This window comes from Camellia sinensis, chromosome 11 (genome assembly GCF_055761805.1).
Source record: "Camellia sinensis isolate YWXY chromosome 11, ASM5576180v1, whole genome shotgun sequence".
NCBI classification, from domain to species: Eukaryota; Viridiplantae; Streptophyta; class Magnoliopsida; order Ericales; family Theaceae; genus Camellia; species Camellia sinensis.
This window is the reverse complement of record NC_138971.1, coordinates 7552799-7568205: the sequence shown is the minus strand read 5'-3', so window position 1 is coordinate 7568205 and position 15407 is coordinate 7552799. Positions and strand designations below refer to the sequence as shown.

The 15407-nt window shown below is 35.3% G+C and overlaps 2 protein-coding genes across 3 annotated transcripts; one reads left to right on the top strand and one right to left on the bottom strand.

The window, feature by feature from the left end:
• Window positions 1-396: 396 nt before the first annotated feature.
• On the bottom strand, window positions 397-11167 carry LOC145801828 (uncharacterized). 2 transcript variants are annotated; one of them, XR_014343476.1, is made up of 6 exons: window positions 10084-11166; window positions 9124-9227; window positions 6491-7092; window positions 5517-5612; window positions 1411-1511; window positions 397-1296 (listed from the first exon to the last, which is right to left on the bottom strand). XR_014343476.1 is itself a non-coding variant. In XM_082893518.1 (3 exons), exons 1-3 carry the CDS (start codon window positions 10996-10998, stop codon window positions 6531-6533), a joined length of 1581 nt encoding a protein of 526 aa, XP_082749644.1. In that variant the 5' UTR covers window positions 10999-11167; the 3' UTR covers window positions 6051-6530. The 2 variants fall into 2 exon arrangements, 1 of the variants encoding a protein (XP_082749644.1); XM_082893518.1 differs by lacking the exons at window positions 397-1296; window positions 1411-1511; window positions 5517-5612 and having other exon boundaries at window positions 6051-7092; window positions 10084-11167.
• Window positions 1291-2618, top strand: LOC145801829 (putative GEM-like protein 8). The gene is made up of 4 exons (XM_082893519.1): window positions 1291-1527; window positions 1643-1711; window positions 1974-2248; window positions 2343-2618. The coding sequence occupies exons 1-4, from the start codon at window positions 1362-1364 to the stop codon at window positions 2517-2519; spliced, it is 687 nt and encodes a 228-aa protein (XP_082749645.1). The 5' UTR covers window positions 1291-1361; the 3' UTR covers window positions 2520-2618.
• Window positions 11168-15407: the final 4240 nt, after the last annotated feature.

Genomic DNA, 15407 nt, shown 5'->3' with positions numbered 1-15407 from the left:
CTGGAGTAAAACCCAATTCTTACAAAACTTATCTAAAATCCTTAACCATGAACTTGGAACACTTTCTATTCTTATACCCAACAACAGGTTTGATAAAATTATGCATATTCAATATATACCCATAGCATTTAATATTTGACCATATTTCTAGTATCTTCACCTAAAACTGTATTTTTACTGTTCATTTTACCAAAACAGCAACAGTCATTAACCTTCAAAATTCAAGAGCTGAAAAGTTGTTGAACATGTAGGAAAATTGTGCTGATGGGGCATCGATGTGTAAGATTCTCTTTCCGACCAACAATAAAATTAAGCATGTATATATAGTATATATATAAATCTTATGAAGGCGTAGCAGCATGTAAGGCCGGCTTTAGATTTGGACATGGAAACATGTTGAGCTGGACCATTGAAATGCATTGAAGCATCTTTCTTTTAATCTACAAATACAATCCTTTCCCTTACAAGTTACACCTCAGGCTGAGGATAAAGATAATAAAAATGCATTTGGGTGATATGGTCATATCAGATTCTGACATTGTGACCAGCTTCTTTTCCTCCGAAACTAAGAGAGGGGAATGGCATCACAAAGCTAAAATGCCAGCTCAGAAAGCTTAATTCTTACCCTCCCACACAGTCAGCAATACCTAATTATAAGCAGCCAATGTGTGCTGCTTAATTTGTAAGATTGAATGGTTGAAATGCGGCCGACCCTACTAATTCTATTATTTTACTTTCAGTCACCAATTGGACAAAGTGTACGATTTCCCAATTCTTTCCATGAAACCAAAAATGAAGTTTAAAAGTTACTTTAGAATTGAAAAAAGATTGAATGATCAATTTATAAGTTTTAATTGAAAACTAGAATTTTAAGGGACAAATTTATCACATTCTCTTCAATTTTGAAAAAAATTATCTAATGCTTAGCCTCTAATAAAATGTCTTTGGTAAATGCTTCCATTACTTCTAATTTTGTTCACTATTTAATTATGTTCTTTATATGACTTGATCATTTTGTGGAATCTTCACAAAAGAAGACTTGGATCTTTCAGCAAATCTCTTTTCAAAAGAAGCCAGACACATCATCACCTCCCCAACCACAATCTTTTCTTTATAGAATGCCTTTTTGTGTGCTGCTTTTATTCATGTGGATGAGGCACACATGACTCATTCCACTAAAAGTTAACTTTCTCCTCCTATAAGTACATTCGCTGATCCATGGTTTGAACCATCATACTAAGCAGCTCCTCAGCCTTGGCATCTGACAATCACACAACATTCCGAGCAAGTTGCTTTCTGCATACAGGAAAACCAAGGAATTGAAAACAGAATCACATTGGAGTAATAGCAATTCATCAAATATGAAGACACGGCAGCTGGCACATGTTTTTGGAACTCTGGTCAGCTCACCTCTGGCATATCTGGATGAGAGGACATCAAAAAGAATCTTACAGGACCCTAATAGTGCTAGTGCTAGCCAATACCAAATATCCTCCTCTTCGATTGGATCTCTGAAATTAAAACAAAGTAAGTCTCTTCATTACCCTTGCAAATAAATAGCCATTGTTGCTTAATAGTATTACTACTTTTAAATTTTTTAAATCAACGCAGTGTTTAACAATTGATTGTGATCAATGTGCAGATAAGGTAGATAGGATGAAAAAACTTGGAGGAAAAGCAAACACTCTTGCAAATGGCATTCGAGAACATGGTAAAAACTGGTTTCTTGCTTCAATTGAGTCTAAGAATAACTAAATTCAAGAATAAAGGAGTATATCTTTACTAGAAAAGTGTTCAGCCAAAGCTACCGATATCCTTGTTACCCAAAAAACAAAACAAAAAAGTATTTAGCATTTACTAGTAACATCTCAATTTCTTTTTTCCCGAGCCTGTGTTAGTTTCAGCTAAAATAGGTTGATCATGATACACCTCTATGTGAATGCAAGTCATATTTGATTTTGTGAAAATTGCAGTGAGTTTGGGGCCCAACATCTCTGAAACTGTGAAGGGGAAACTGAGCCTGGGGGCTAAAATTATTCGAGTAGGCGGTGTGAAGAAGATTTTCAAGAACAACTTTAGTGTTAGAGACGGAGAGAAGCTGCTAAAGGCTTGCCAATGCTATTTATCAACAACAGCTGGTCCAATAGCAGGCCTCCTCTTCATCTCATCCGACAAGGTTGCCTTCTGCAGCGAGAGATCCATCAAACTGTCTTCTCCAACCGGCGAGTTTATTAGAATTCGTTACAAGGTGAGTCGATACACATCCATATTTACATCTCCATGTTGTTACTGAGATCTCAAAGTTGGTAATATTAATATCTAACAATGTCTACTCTATGCAGGTATTGATCCCACTAGAAAAGATATTGAGAGCCAACGAAAGCCAAAATGTGAAGAGACCATCACGGAAGTACATAGAAATTGTAACTGTGGACAATTTTGATTTTTGGTTTATGGGATTCTTGAATTATCGAAAAACTTTGAGATATCTTCAGCAAACAATCTCTCAAGCTCAATGACATACAACTTCTGTAGTCAACTATTCTGTACAAATTTTGTTACTTTGTTTCAAAGCAAAACAATGTGTTGATAAACCATATCATTGATGTTATTTGAAATTATGGGTATCGTTATGATTCGTTGATAGTTTGCTATGATATAGATTTATCTCCATAATATGTAATGAATGAAACCTCTGGGCAGCTATAGCCTGTTTTCCTGGAAAGTGGCATGCCAAACCACTGAGCTGCTTCTTCATTCAATCATTTGGGAGAACCATAAATTTGTAATAAGCAAAGCGTCAACCATTTTATGGAGTGTTTTAAGGATCAGCAATTTGTTTTTCACTCAAGGGTGCAAAACAAACTGTTTTTCATCATCTGTGCGTTCAGTTGGTTGATCAACCATATTAGGCTTGATTTTTGGCACTCTAAATTTGGAACTCTCATATCGAAAGGGAATCAAAAGTACCAAATGGAGAAGGAAAAATTAAACCAATGGTACCTAAATTTTCTCACTCGTGTGAATTTGGTCCAATCAATAATGTGGGCATTAGAATTTTGGACAGAAATCGGTCAATTACGTCTCAGATTACTATTTTTCGAGGTCAGAAGGAAAATTCACCCATTTCTCAAATAGGCAAATACAACTGAATTAGGTTTTGTCTAAGGTATTGACAAAATCAAACTAGACAAAGAAGCTAGCTAATATATTCCCTTTAATCAAAGTGATAGATATATTATGACACCTCAGTTATAACAAGTATCCGAATATAACTGAATTCTGTAATACAGTGTTTGGATCTTAGTTTTGTAAATGAATTTGTGGGGAGAAATAAAAATGAAAGGATTTGTAAAAAAATTACAAAAAAACTATTTTGTTCACTTTTCTTCATAAAAATTCCACCACAAATTAACAAAAGTGTACTGACAACTATTTGTTTTCTGATGTTTATTTTCCAAGAAATGGAATAGCCATTAAACCAGCCAAAATAGTGGGCACATGTAAGCTGACATTTTTGTATTAATGCATATAATAGAAGGTGTTATTTACAACTCATCTTCATTATTTTCTAATTGTGATCAAACAAAAAGCTCCTTAGGTTTCCCTATCCGTATGGCTCGCCAATCTGTGACAACCCCCCACAACAAAGAGGGAAATGCCAAGAGACCTTTTCTAGAAAGATCAGTCCAGTATTCAGAACTAGATTCAGATAATTCACATTCACATACAAAACAAAAACAAAAACAAAAACCAAAAAAAGAGGGTGAGGCTTGAGCCTATCAGTTGAACTCAGTTGATCAACAATCTATATGAACTAGAGTATTTAGACGACAATAGTAAAGTTCCTGTTACAAGTGTTCCTTCCCTAAACTCTTACAAAACTTTTACCAAACTTTCTTTCTCTGTCGCTAAAGCCCTCCGTCAAGTCTTCTATTCTTCCTCTCCCTCAAAAGAGTATGTTCATGTATCTCGCAATGCCAACAAATGCCAAATAAGATGAAGATATAGAGCATCAGATCAATATTGGAGAAACAGATAATCTAGTTCTCACTGCAATAAACGAAGCTCCTCATAAACTAGCATGAGATATTAATGAAAAGCTTCATCACTTGCCACCACCAACTCCAAAACCAAACCAATCCAAGCCTTGAGTCCCATCAAATGGGGTCGGTTACATAAATCCTTCTTCTCCACGCGGCCCTATCAAAGGCCATTTCGTTAGTCAAATTAAGTAGATCCATATCTCTATTTACAACGTTAGCCAACGTTAATCTAGGCCTACCTCATCTCCCTCCCCTCTACCGTTACAACATCATATCTCTTCATTACTGTCTTTGTTGGTCTTCGTTGAATGTGACCAAACCATCTCAATCGATTCTCTCTCAACTTATCTTTTATCGGTGCTACTCCTACCCATTTCCGAATACACTCATTTCTAATTCTTTCTTGTCTAGTCTTGCCATGCATCCACCTTAGCATCCTCATCTCCGCCACACTCATCTTATCTACATGTTGTTTCTTGGTTGCTCTTAGCTGACCCACTCTAGAACCATGCATTTTCAAAGTGCACGATGGGCTGCATAGATCAAACTCTAATGCCTACACACCAATGATAGTTTCTATAGGCCCTTACCATTACAGAAACCCTAGCTTATGTGCAATGAAAGAACATCCGCTCCGGTATCTGCAATCATTTCTTGAACGAAAGAGGAAAAAAGTGTTGAGACTTACATATTAGCCTCGGAGAAATTGGAACACAAAGCTCGCAAACGCTATGCAGGCCACGTAAACGTTGAGACAGATGAATTTCTGGAGCTGATGCTACTTGACAGTTGTTTCATTGTTGAATTTGTTCGAAAAACTTCAGAATTAGGGCCAGACGATGAAGATGATCCTATCTTCAGCGTAGATTGGGTGAGAGTTCATCTGTCGCAACCCCATGTTACTTGAAAACCAACTTCCTTACGTTATTGTGACTGAATTGTACAACATGACTAAGGATCCAATGCACAAAGAACCTTTCATGAACAGGTTAGTGCTGACTCTCTCAAGTATGTTCCCAAAGCTATGTCCAGTTTCTGCATTTTCATTTGCAAACGAGTCTCATGAAATCAAGCATTTACTTCACTAAGTGCACATCATTTGTCGATCTCCATCCGAGAAAACAAGGTTAGCAGGAAACACCATATATGTTAGTGAGGTCTGGGACCAAATGCATAGTGCGACAGAGTAGCAAGAGGCCGGTGTCAGGTTCAAGAAGGTTGGAAATGTTTGTGCAGGTGTTGAGTCATTAGACTCAGATAGCATGTCCAATAGTGTTAGCTTATTCGATATAAAGTTCAATAAGGGTCTAATGGAAATCCCTTATTTTAAATTTGATGATTCAACAGAGACCTTCTTGAGAAATCTCATTGCCTTTGAGCAACGTTATTCACATGTCAACCCCAAATATTTCACTGACTATACAACCTTCATGGATCAACTTATTAACACAGAAAAAGATGTGAACTTACTTCGACTGAAAGGAATTATCATGAGAGGTGGCTCGTATCATCAACAAAGTTTGGTGAAGGAGTTGTCACGTCATCAAGTTTCTTCTATGAAGGAGTCTGCAACAAGGTCAACCAACATTGTAACAAAGTTTGGAATGTGATGATGGCAAAATTAAGGCATGATTACTTCAACAGTCCATGGGCAACTGTTTCAACTATCTCAGCTGTTGTGCTCCTTCTACATACCATCATTCAGACCATTGCATCAGTAATACCTCCACTTGATTAGTTTAAGTAATGACACATATATTCAATGTTTAAATAAGATATTCCATTATGCTCTGGTTGTTTGTTTACTTCAAATTGATAAAATTATTTGTTTACATAGAGTAGACATAGAATTTCTTATATAACTAGTAATTGTTTGTTTTGTTTGGAGAGCCAGACAGTTAATGGTCACCAAGGTGTTTTCTTGAAAATGAATATTTCCATAAATTTGTAGGATGACGTTTGGACAAACATCTTTTAAATATATATATACATATAGATTTCTAATGAGGAAAAATAAGAAAATTCTGAATTAGTTTCCCTCTGCATATTTCAAAGTTGGCTTACATAAACATTTTATTGACTTTCATTTAAATGCATCTAAATATAGAAACAAAGCTCAAATAATTGATGTTCATCTATGAGTTGCTTTGCTTCATCCTCTTTCTTCTAAAGCAGTTCAGGGTCCCAAAATGTCTAACTTTGCTTCCTGATGTACTAGCAAGCAGAAAACACCATATAAATTTGTCTTCACTTCCTCACCCTTTCTCATAATCTAGGTTACGCCTCACTATCATCATACCCAAGTTGATATTAGATGCATATATCCCAGCAGTAGCTTCTACCACAGTGGTGACTGAATATATCGGTAAATTCAAGTATGCAAGCACCTTCAGTATTAATGAAACCAATACCAGATGAGAGAGAGAGAGAGAGAGAGAGGTTACTTGAATAGAACTTGTCTCCAAAAATTTAGAAATACGAAATTCAAATACCCAAGTCCTTAATTGCATCAACAATTTTCTCCATTTGCATTGCCCGACTGCCCTTCACCAAAACAATGTCATTATTGTTCAACCTTTTAACTATTTCAAGCACAAGGCTTTCTGCATCATCAGCGTGTAAGATATATCTCTCTTTGACTAAATCCAAATTCTCAGCTGCTGTCAGAAACCTCTCTCCAACAAGGGCAACAAGATCAAAACCAGCATCACAGCAATGCCTTAACATCATCTCATGAAACTTTATTTCTGTTGGACCAAGTTCTAGCATGTCTCCAAGTATGGCAACTCTTTTACCTTTGCAACTCATGCCTTTCAGCGTGTCTATAGCAGCTTTGGTGCTAACAGGATTGGCATTGTAAGTGTCCTTAATTACTTTGATACCACTTCTAGCAACTTCAAGCTCTGATCTCATGTGAAAAGGAATAAATCTTGACAAGCACTTCCCGACTTCAGAAAGAGAAACTCCCAACATAGTTGCAACAGCTGCTGCTGCACATGCATTCATAGCCAAATGCAGACCAGGACTGGAGATCACAAATTCAACACTATGTGCCCCCCAAGATGCAATTGAGAGAGAGAGAGAGAGAGAGTATGTTTAGAATAATTTGAACATTTCTTAAAAGAAAATTTTAAAAAACTAATATAAACACTGAGGAAAACTGTCAATACATCGAAACATAAGATGCTATAAAATAATATGAAGTTTCACAAATACAATGGAAATTTCCAACCTCAATGAAAACTGGAAAAAAAAGATAACTGAAGTTTGAAGGGCAACATCAATTGGAAAAAACAAATAAATAGAAATAAAAGGAGAGAAGGAAATACACAGAAGTTGCACCCAAAAAAAATAAAAATAAAAATTCAGAAGGTTCCAAAATGGAATTGAGCACAGGCAAGCACTTAGTTGCAGGAATCTCCTACTAAGGATGATGTTTCCACTCTATAACGTAAATTTCACGATTAAGTGTAAAAATCTTGTTAGAATCTCGTTCTTGTTGAGATAGAATCATGGTTTTGGGATGGACCACTTAACATACGCACCCCAAAGAAAGAAAAGGACAACTATCAAGGAAAAATAAAATTTGTAAAGAACATATATCTATCTTAGATTTTGGCTATTCTCTTAGGAATTGAAGGATGGAGATGTTTTTTATAGATGTTTCAATTAGTTTTGTAATTATTTATCACAGATTTTTTTTGAGGATTATATTTATTGGTGATGAATTGTTCCTTTTGTAATGAGAATTTACCATGCTTATGTTTAATAGTTTAAGTGGTAATGTAATGTAGACATTTAATATGTATATTACAACTAGACAACAAAATTATTTCTTAATATATTTATATATAAAACACATTAACACTCCCAACTTTAGACACTTGTCCCCGCTCTTGCTCCCACTTTGTGCAACTAAGGGCAAGCCATGACTAGCAGAGAAAAGAGCAAGGGTCCATATGAGGAAATTATAATTCAAAATTTTGTTGATAAGAAGAAACTATAATTTTATATTATTCACAGTATCAAATGTACTGATATGTAATTCTTAGGGCTGAGCAAGGAATCCGTGAAATCCGTAATCCGATCCAGTCCAGTCCAATCCGATAGGTTTGGATTGGTTTTTTGAATCCGTGGTTCGGTTTCGAATTGAAAAATTAAAAATCCGTAGTACACGGATTGGTTCCGGATTGAACCTCACGGTTCCGGATTGGAACCGATCCGGACCGTATACAAATAGTATATATTTTTATTATACATCCTCCCCTATAGTATCTTCTCTTATTCTATATAAAATCTAAACTCAAACCTAAAACCGTATAATATCTTCTTTTATTACTTTTTATTTGTTAATTTTTAGTTTTAATTTGTAATGGTCTAAATACTTATGGTGAAACCAGTTTTCTTATGGTTGTTTAAATTCTAGCACAGTATGTCGCTATTATAGAAATAGATGTTACTATTGTGGAACTAATATAGCGCTATGTTTATATTTTTATGAAATTAAAGTGTTATATATATTTTTTTGTTATTTAATTATGTGAATCCGTGGTCCTAAACCGATCCAATCCGTATTTAAATGGATTGGTTCCATGATTTAAACGGATTGGATTGGTTCCAATTTTTCAAGAACCGTAGATAACGGATTGGTCCTGGTTTTACCCCAATCCGGTCCAATCCGAACCATGCTCACCCCTAGTAATTCTTGAACCATAAAAGATAGATTTAAGGTGCTTACCACTTAATTCTGGATTGTTTCATTGAAAATCTGTGTTAAAGTTTGTTATCCTCATTTGAACCACAACTCATAACCTCATTATCAACCCGCATAGCTCCTAAAGTCTTAAGTGAGAATTACCATAAAAAATAATATAATAAATATTAAAAAACAAAAACAAGTGCACACATTACTTAATTATATGGACATAAACAGCCTAATTAAGAAAAGACACAGGAAAATAATGTGCCATTTCTCACAGAATATCAAAAGAAGAGAAGATATTAGTAAATTTCCTATATGTTTTTAAGTTTAATAGTCCAACAAATTCAAGTAATGTTTTTGTTTGTCAATACTTACATCTCTTTATTTCTCTCTAAAACAACTCGAACTCCAAGACCTCCATCAGTACTTTCTGCCAAAAGCAACCGAACATCGCAATCCATTCTCCGACCAAAGAGCACCTAAAGCCACGGAAAATTTTCATTATCTAGTGAACAGTTTGGGCTTTGGTAAAAGAGAAGAATACCATCCTTTAACATGAAGTTTCACAAGAATACCATCTTTTATTTAGAAAGAAAGAAGACTATTTTGGAGTTGGAGATAACTTCCACATAATTGAAAGTAATCCAATATCAAGAAATATAAGCACTCGTTTCCTCCACCAAATGAATGGATAATGTAGCTAACAACAGAAGACGCAAAAGGCATAATAACATGACAGAACCCAGGTGACCATCAGTGTCCAGCATGTCAACATCTATAACTGTTACAAAGACAGCAAACTATACACAGAACCCAGGTGACCATCAGCGTCCGGCATGTCAACATCTATACGGGTACTGTTACAAAGACATCAAACTATACAGGTTCACGTGCCATCTGGTGGATTCTGCCTGCTATTTGACAAAATGTTATGATCTAGTTACATCATGAATCAAAATTACCGAAAAGTAAATAACTGGGATAAAACACTGGAAAATTCCAAAATTGGAAGGAAAGTGAGTTGGTCCTGAAGCAAAATTCCATCAACTGTACGAATGAGAACCCATTTTGCTTATAGATAAATAAATAAAGATATATAAATGTATGCATATGCATACACACTATCTATCATGCCAACTGCCCAAGAGTATAATACACTAAGGTGTTAAAAACTCTTTTCTCAAATTGAACAGGTGAAAGTGAAACTGGAAAGACATCCTCTCATATGGCTACAATCCATAATTAGATCCTCAGGTTGACAGAATGATAATTTATACATGATGTAGCTAAAATTCAAAAATAAATAAATAATAGAACTAACAATAATAGACTCACTCTCTTAACTCCAATTGGGACGGGAAGGCTCATAACAAGAGGATCATCCGCAAAAAGAACACACACATCCCCTGGCTTAGCTTCTCTTAGAATCTCCCCTTTCGCCACCGAAACTTCTTCTAAACTCCCAAAATTCCCCAAATGAGAAGCACCCACATTCAAAATCACTCTTATGGACGGCCTACACATCCTGGCGAGCTCCAAAATCTCTCCTTTCCCACTCATCCCAAGCTCCAAAACCGCGAAGTCCACATTCCTAGGAATCCCAATCAAAGATAAAGAAACCCCAATTCGATTGTTCCAATTCCCAGGACTCTGGTGAACAGAACCCAGGCCTTCAAGAGCCAAAGCTATCATAGTTCTTGTAGTGGTCTTACCTACACTGCCAGTTAACCCTATCAGGGGACCATGAAACCTATTCCTAGCGTAAATAGCCATCTTGTTCAACGAAATTAGGGTATTATTATTACTGCTACTTTCAATCTGAACAAAACCCTTGTCCCAATTATGGGAAACCCGGTTAGCGATTACACCAACACAGCCAAGAGAGTACAAATTAGGGGTAATAAAATGATGGGCATCGAAGTTTAGACCTGTAATGGCGAAGAACCATTGGCCGGGTTGGAGAGTACGGGTGTCAGTAGAGATGGATCCAGGAGGGCCCCATTTTAGGATAGTGCCATTGATGGCCTCTGCTATCTCGGAGACGGTCCAAGGTGGGTGGGGGAATTTGGGAATGGGAGGCACAGCACAGGTGGTATTGATCTTGGTGGATGAAACTTGAGGAGGGAATGTGTTTGATTTTGATGTGGAATGTGAATGTGAGTTTGTGAAATAGAGGGTGGTGGTGGTGGTGGTGGTTGGGAGCAGGTGAGGAAAGGAGGAGTAGATTGTTGTTGTTGCAGTTGCAGACATGTATATGTCATATGGATTTCTGAAAAAGAAAGGTAATAATAATGCGTGCAGTAGTGAATTTTGATAGTTCAATTTCTGAAAAAGAAAGGTAATAATAATGTGTGCAGTAGTGAATTTTGATAGTTGAATTTCTGAAAAAGGAAGGTAATAATAATGTGTGCAGTAGTGAATTTTGATAGTTGATCAACTTCAACTTCAACTTCAACTTCAACACCCTCTTCCTCTTTTCTTGTTTGGAAACACAGCGCTCTCTCTCTCTCTCTCTCTCTCTCTCAGTAATAAACCCTAACACTGGCTGATTTTCCTGGTTATGTTATTTTTTAAACTTTAGTCACCCTTTATGGTGTGTTTTTAATTTTATTCTAGGATAAAACGATTTTAGTAATGCCGTTTTTTAGAAAATCACTTTTCAAAAATCATGTTTTGTGATTAAAATAATAATAAATTTTAAATACAAAAAATAGTTTTAGAAAAGTCAATTTTAATTAATTCTGAATTAATTAAAAACGCTTTTGATAAAATTGTTTTTACATTAATTTTTTTTAATTTATATTTTTAACATAAATATTTTTTGACTAAAAATATTTTTAATAAAAAACGGTGTTAATCGCATGATAGTGTTGGGCGAGAAAATAAAAGAAATAATGAGAATATGACATTTTTTTATTTGTTTGGAGGGTTAATTAGGTGAGAAATGATGAGAGGGGGGTGGGAAAAAAAGAATAATGCTTGGGATCCCTTTTGGGGGTCACCCCCTCACCCCCTTTGCCACGTGGCAGGGGGGTGATTGGTGGAGCAGGAAAAAAAAGAAAAAGAAAAAGAAAATGTAACCAATGAGAGAAAGAGGGGTTCAAAGGAGGTGGGGGGAAAAGGGGGGATGAATCATTACTCGGAAAAAAATTCTTACCAAACTTGTATTATGTTATCACTGAAAATGGTGAGAATGAAATTGTGTACAATAAAAGTTTTTTAAAATACTAAAATTACCTTTATATGAAATATTGTATTGGTAAAATGAAATACAACATTTTCTTTTATTTTCTCCTATTTATTCTATCAAAACAAGATGTAAGAAGTTACATTATCTTTTCTTTTATTCATTCAAATATAATGATAAGAAACTAAATCATTTTTTTTTTTTCTTAGATGAGAAATCAAAATATAAATAGTTCAAATTATTAAAATAGGCTCAAAGTATTTTTTTTGTATGAATTATTCACTGAATTACAATATAAATAGTTCATATTATTTTAAAAAAAGGAAAATTTAACTAAAATTATTCTATTGGACCCTTGTTTGGTGAAAATGACAGTCTAATTTATTTTGTTTTATAAATCTCCTAAGAAGAAGGCGCATAATTGAGTAAGAACAAAATAAAATATCATTTTTGAACAATATTCTCAGAGTAACATGTTACTGTGAACCAGAATAACATGTTATTATTTACATCAATTTTGATGATAATAAATTTTATTTTTTTAAAAGAATTTCATAGTCAATATAAATCTTATTTGATAGATAAAGATTCTAAAAATACTTATTTTATTAAAAATCGACATCTAACAAAAGTTATATTATTTTAAAATTTAATATTTTAATAATAGTGATATGTGTTGGACTTTTCAATGAAAACTTTTTTATATTTATCTCTAAAGCATTAAAATTTTATATGAGAGGAGTTTAACCAAATCCCCCTATTAAAAATGGGCCCAAAGTAATCTACATCACCTAATTAGACCTCTTCCATAAATTAAAGGGCACATTACCTACAAGTCTTTTTTTTGAAGTATTTAATTCCAAAATCTATTAGATAGATTCAAAAATCATATACTTATTTATCTTCTTCTCTTTCATTATATGTTGATTCTTCTCTTTATATCTCTTTCTTTAATATCAGCGACAACGATGAGGATCACCACCACGTCTTCCTTCTTTTTTTTTTCTTTCTAATCTACAGTCACTGGCGACTGGTGTCCACCATTGATTAGGGTTCACAGGCAACCACCGAGCACCAACTTTTTGCTTCGTGCTCATCGACAGCGAAATGGATGAATTTTCAACGAAGAAGATGAATAAATCTACTCAGATCTAAAGATCTAATCAGATTTGAGTAGATCTTCATTAGATCCGATTAGATCTAAACCAAAATAGTTGTCAGAGTACAAGCATCTCTCTATGTCTATCTCTTTCCTTCGATCTCTCAGTTTTAATACTTTTTCTGTACTACACACTTCTATTTTCCTGTTATAATGGAGAAATTTTTTTAATTCTGCACAAGTTGTTTTCGACTTTTAATCACAGATGGTGAAAACTGTAAAATTTTACAGTTTAAATTTTCTTTGGTGTTGAAGTGAATTATTCTTTAGAATTGTAAGATTTTACAATTTCATAACTTTCTTTAGAACTGTAAAATTTTGCAGTTTCATAACATGTTTTTCAGTTTGATTAATAAGAATAAATACTTAATAAAATTATAAGTTAAAACTGTAACATTTTATAGTTGCAAAGCTGTAGAGGGACAAAAATTAAACTCTAAATTAAGTATAGATCTAAGTGCTGAGGTCTTAAGGCGACCAGGAATGACTAAAGGAGCATGGGCTAAAGCCCAAGGGAAGTGGGCCAACAATAGACCGAAGCAAGTCTTACCCACCAAGGGTCCAAACAAACTCTACGAAGGAAAATGCCTAAGTGAAGTTGCAGAGGCAACACTTGCAACAGTCAAGTTATTAAGGCACTTTGTGTCACGACCCAAACCCGTCCCTATGGGTTTAGCATCGTAACCGGCCAGTAATCCGAGATTACCAAAGGCCTGCTTAACAGTAAGACAGTAATACAGAGTACAGGGGTTGGCGAAAGCCAAAACAGTAATAAAAGATGTCCAATGAGCTATGACAGTCTGTATGCAAAAAGACTTTTTAAAACATATTCACATTCGAAACAAAACAGTATGTACATACATCATATACAGATAATCAGGTTAGGGACCAAATCCCTACCATAACAGTACAGTACAGGTACATATATCATTCAGTCTATACAGTGTTACAAAACCAGATACAAAAGGGGGAAAACTAAAACACCCCCAAAAAGCCCTAGTTAAAGGACTTGAAACCTCGCAGTGAGGCACAATGGTTGGCTTTGACAAAACGGGAGCATAGCCCGACGCTTCTAGCAACAGTCTGGTGCCTGTACACCTACATATATATATATATAAACAGTAAGCTAAAGCCCAGTGAATAACATATGCGTAAAGAGGTTAAGAATGAATGTCCTTTCAATATTAAAAATAGTCATTTATCAGTATATCAGTCATTCAGTTTGTGGCTCATATCTCATGCCATAACAGTTATTCAGAAACTAGAATAGTCATATGTGGTACATCCAATAGCAAAACAGTACAGTAGGTCTTAACAGACCGAGCAGTCAATGATGGCCATCAGTAATGGTTTCAAACATGGGAACCGACAGAGATCTCTGTAACAGTAGCAGTAACAGTAAATTGCCATGGATGCCACGAATATAGTTCACAAATAGGACAAACATTCATTCAGTAAACAGTGTCATTTCATAAAGCAGTACAGTAATTGTTCAGAAAATAATCTCAATTGAACATATCTTTACAACATTGTTACTCGCAGAGTTCTAGGCTACAGATACGTCCTCAGATGCCAACCCTACACAGTTACAGAATGAACACACACTAAGCTACACAATTGGAAAAATAATAACTTAATCCCTAACTTGACTCGGTGTGGTTCTACATCAATATCCTCATTAGATACCTTAAACTAGGCCTAAGAATGCCTAAGATGTAATGAGGATACAAAGATGCACTTTAAAACACTTTTCAGAATTTTCAGAAAATAGGGGTCTCGCTCGAGCGTGGCTTTCTACGCTCGAGCGGACATGCAGACAAATGATCTTCGCTCGAGCGTAACTTCCGTCGCTCAAGCGGACTGCAAGCTACAGTTAAAGTACTAGATGCACAAAAATCACGCTCGACGGGTGCTCGATACACGCTCGAGCGTGAGACACAAGTCCTCGCTCGAGCGTGAACTCTCTCACTCAAGCGGACTGTAAACACATGCAAAGTACTAGATACACGCATTTCACGCTCGAGCGCCACTTTCCTCGCTCGAGCAGACTACATGAACACAAGGCTTACGCTCGAGCGTAGAACTCCTCGCTCGAGTGTGAGTCCAAAATCTGGAATTTCCATATTTGAACCTCAAGCTCAAAACTCAATTTTAATGCATCAAAACTCAACCTCTTGGGCCCATTTTCTGGAAAAACACTTTAAACCCATAATATGACATGTTTCAAAGATCAATTTGAGAAATCAAAGCCCAAAGGTAGTTCAATTAAACACAATTTCCAAATAAACATCAAGAACAAGACTCAAATATAAC

Excerpts from the sequence above, each read along its gene's own strand:
- LOC145801828 (XM_082893518.1), bottom strand. The coding sequence starts at position 10,998 with ATGTCTGCAACTGCAACAACAACAATCTACTCCTCCTTTCCTCACCTG. Across the intron at positions 9,228-10,083 it reads TCCCAATTGGAGTTAAGAGA|GTGCTCTTTGGTCGGAGAAT; the intron begins GTGAGTCTATTA and ends CCGTGGCTTTAG. Across the intron at positions 7,093-9,123 it reads TTAGAGAGAAATAAAGAGAT|TGTTGAATTTGTGATCTCCA; the intron begins GTAAGTATTGAC and ends GGGGGCACATAG.
- LOC145801829 (XM_082893519.1), top strand. The coding sequence starts at position 1,362 with ATGAAGACACGGCAGCTGGCACATGTTTTTGGAACTCTGGTCAGCTCA. Across the intron at positions 1,528-1,642 it reads ATCTCTGAAATTAAAACAAA|ATAAGGTAGATAGGATGAAA; the intron begins GTAAGTCTCTTC and ends ATCAATGTGCAG. Across the intron at positions 1,712-1,973 it reads AAATGGCATTCGAGAACATG|TGAGTTTGGGGCCCAACATC; the intron begins GTAAAAACTGGT and ends TGAAAATTGCAG.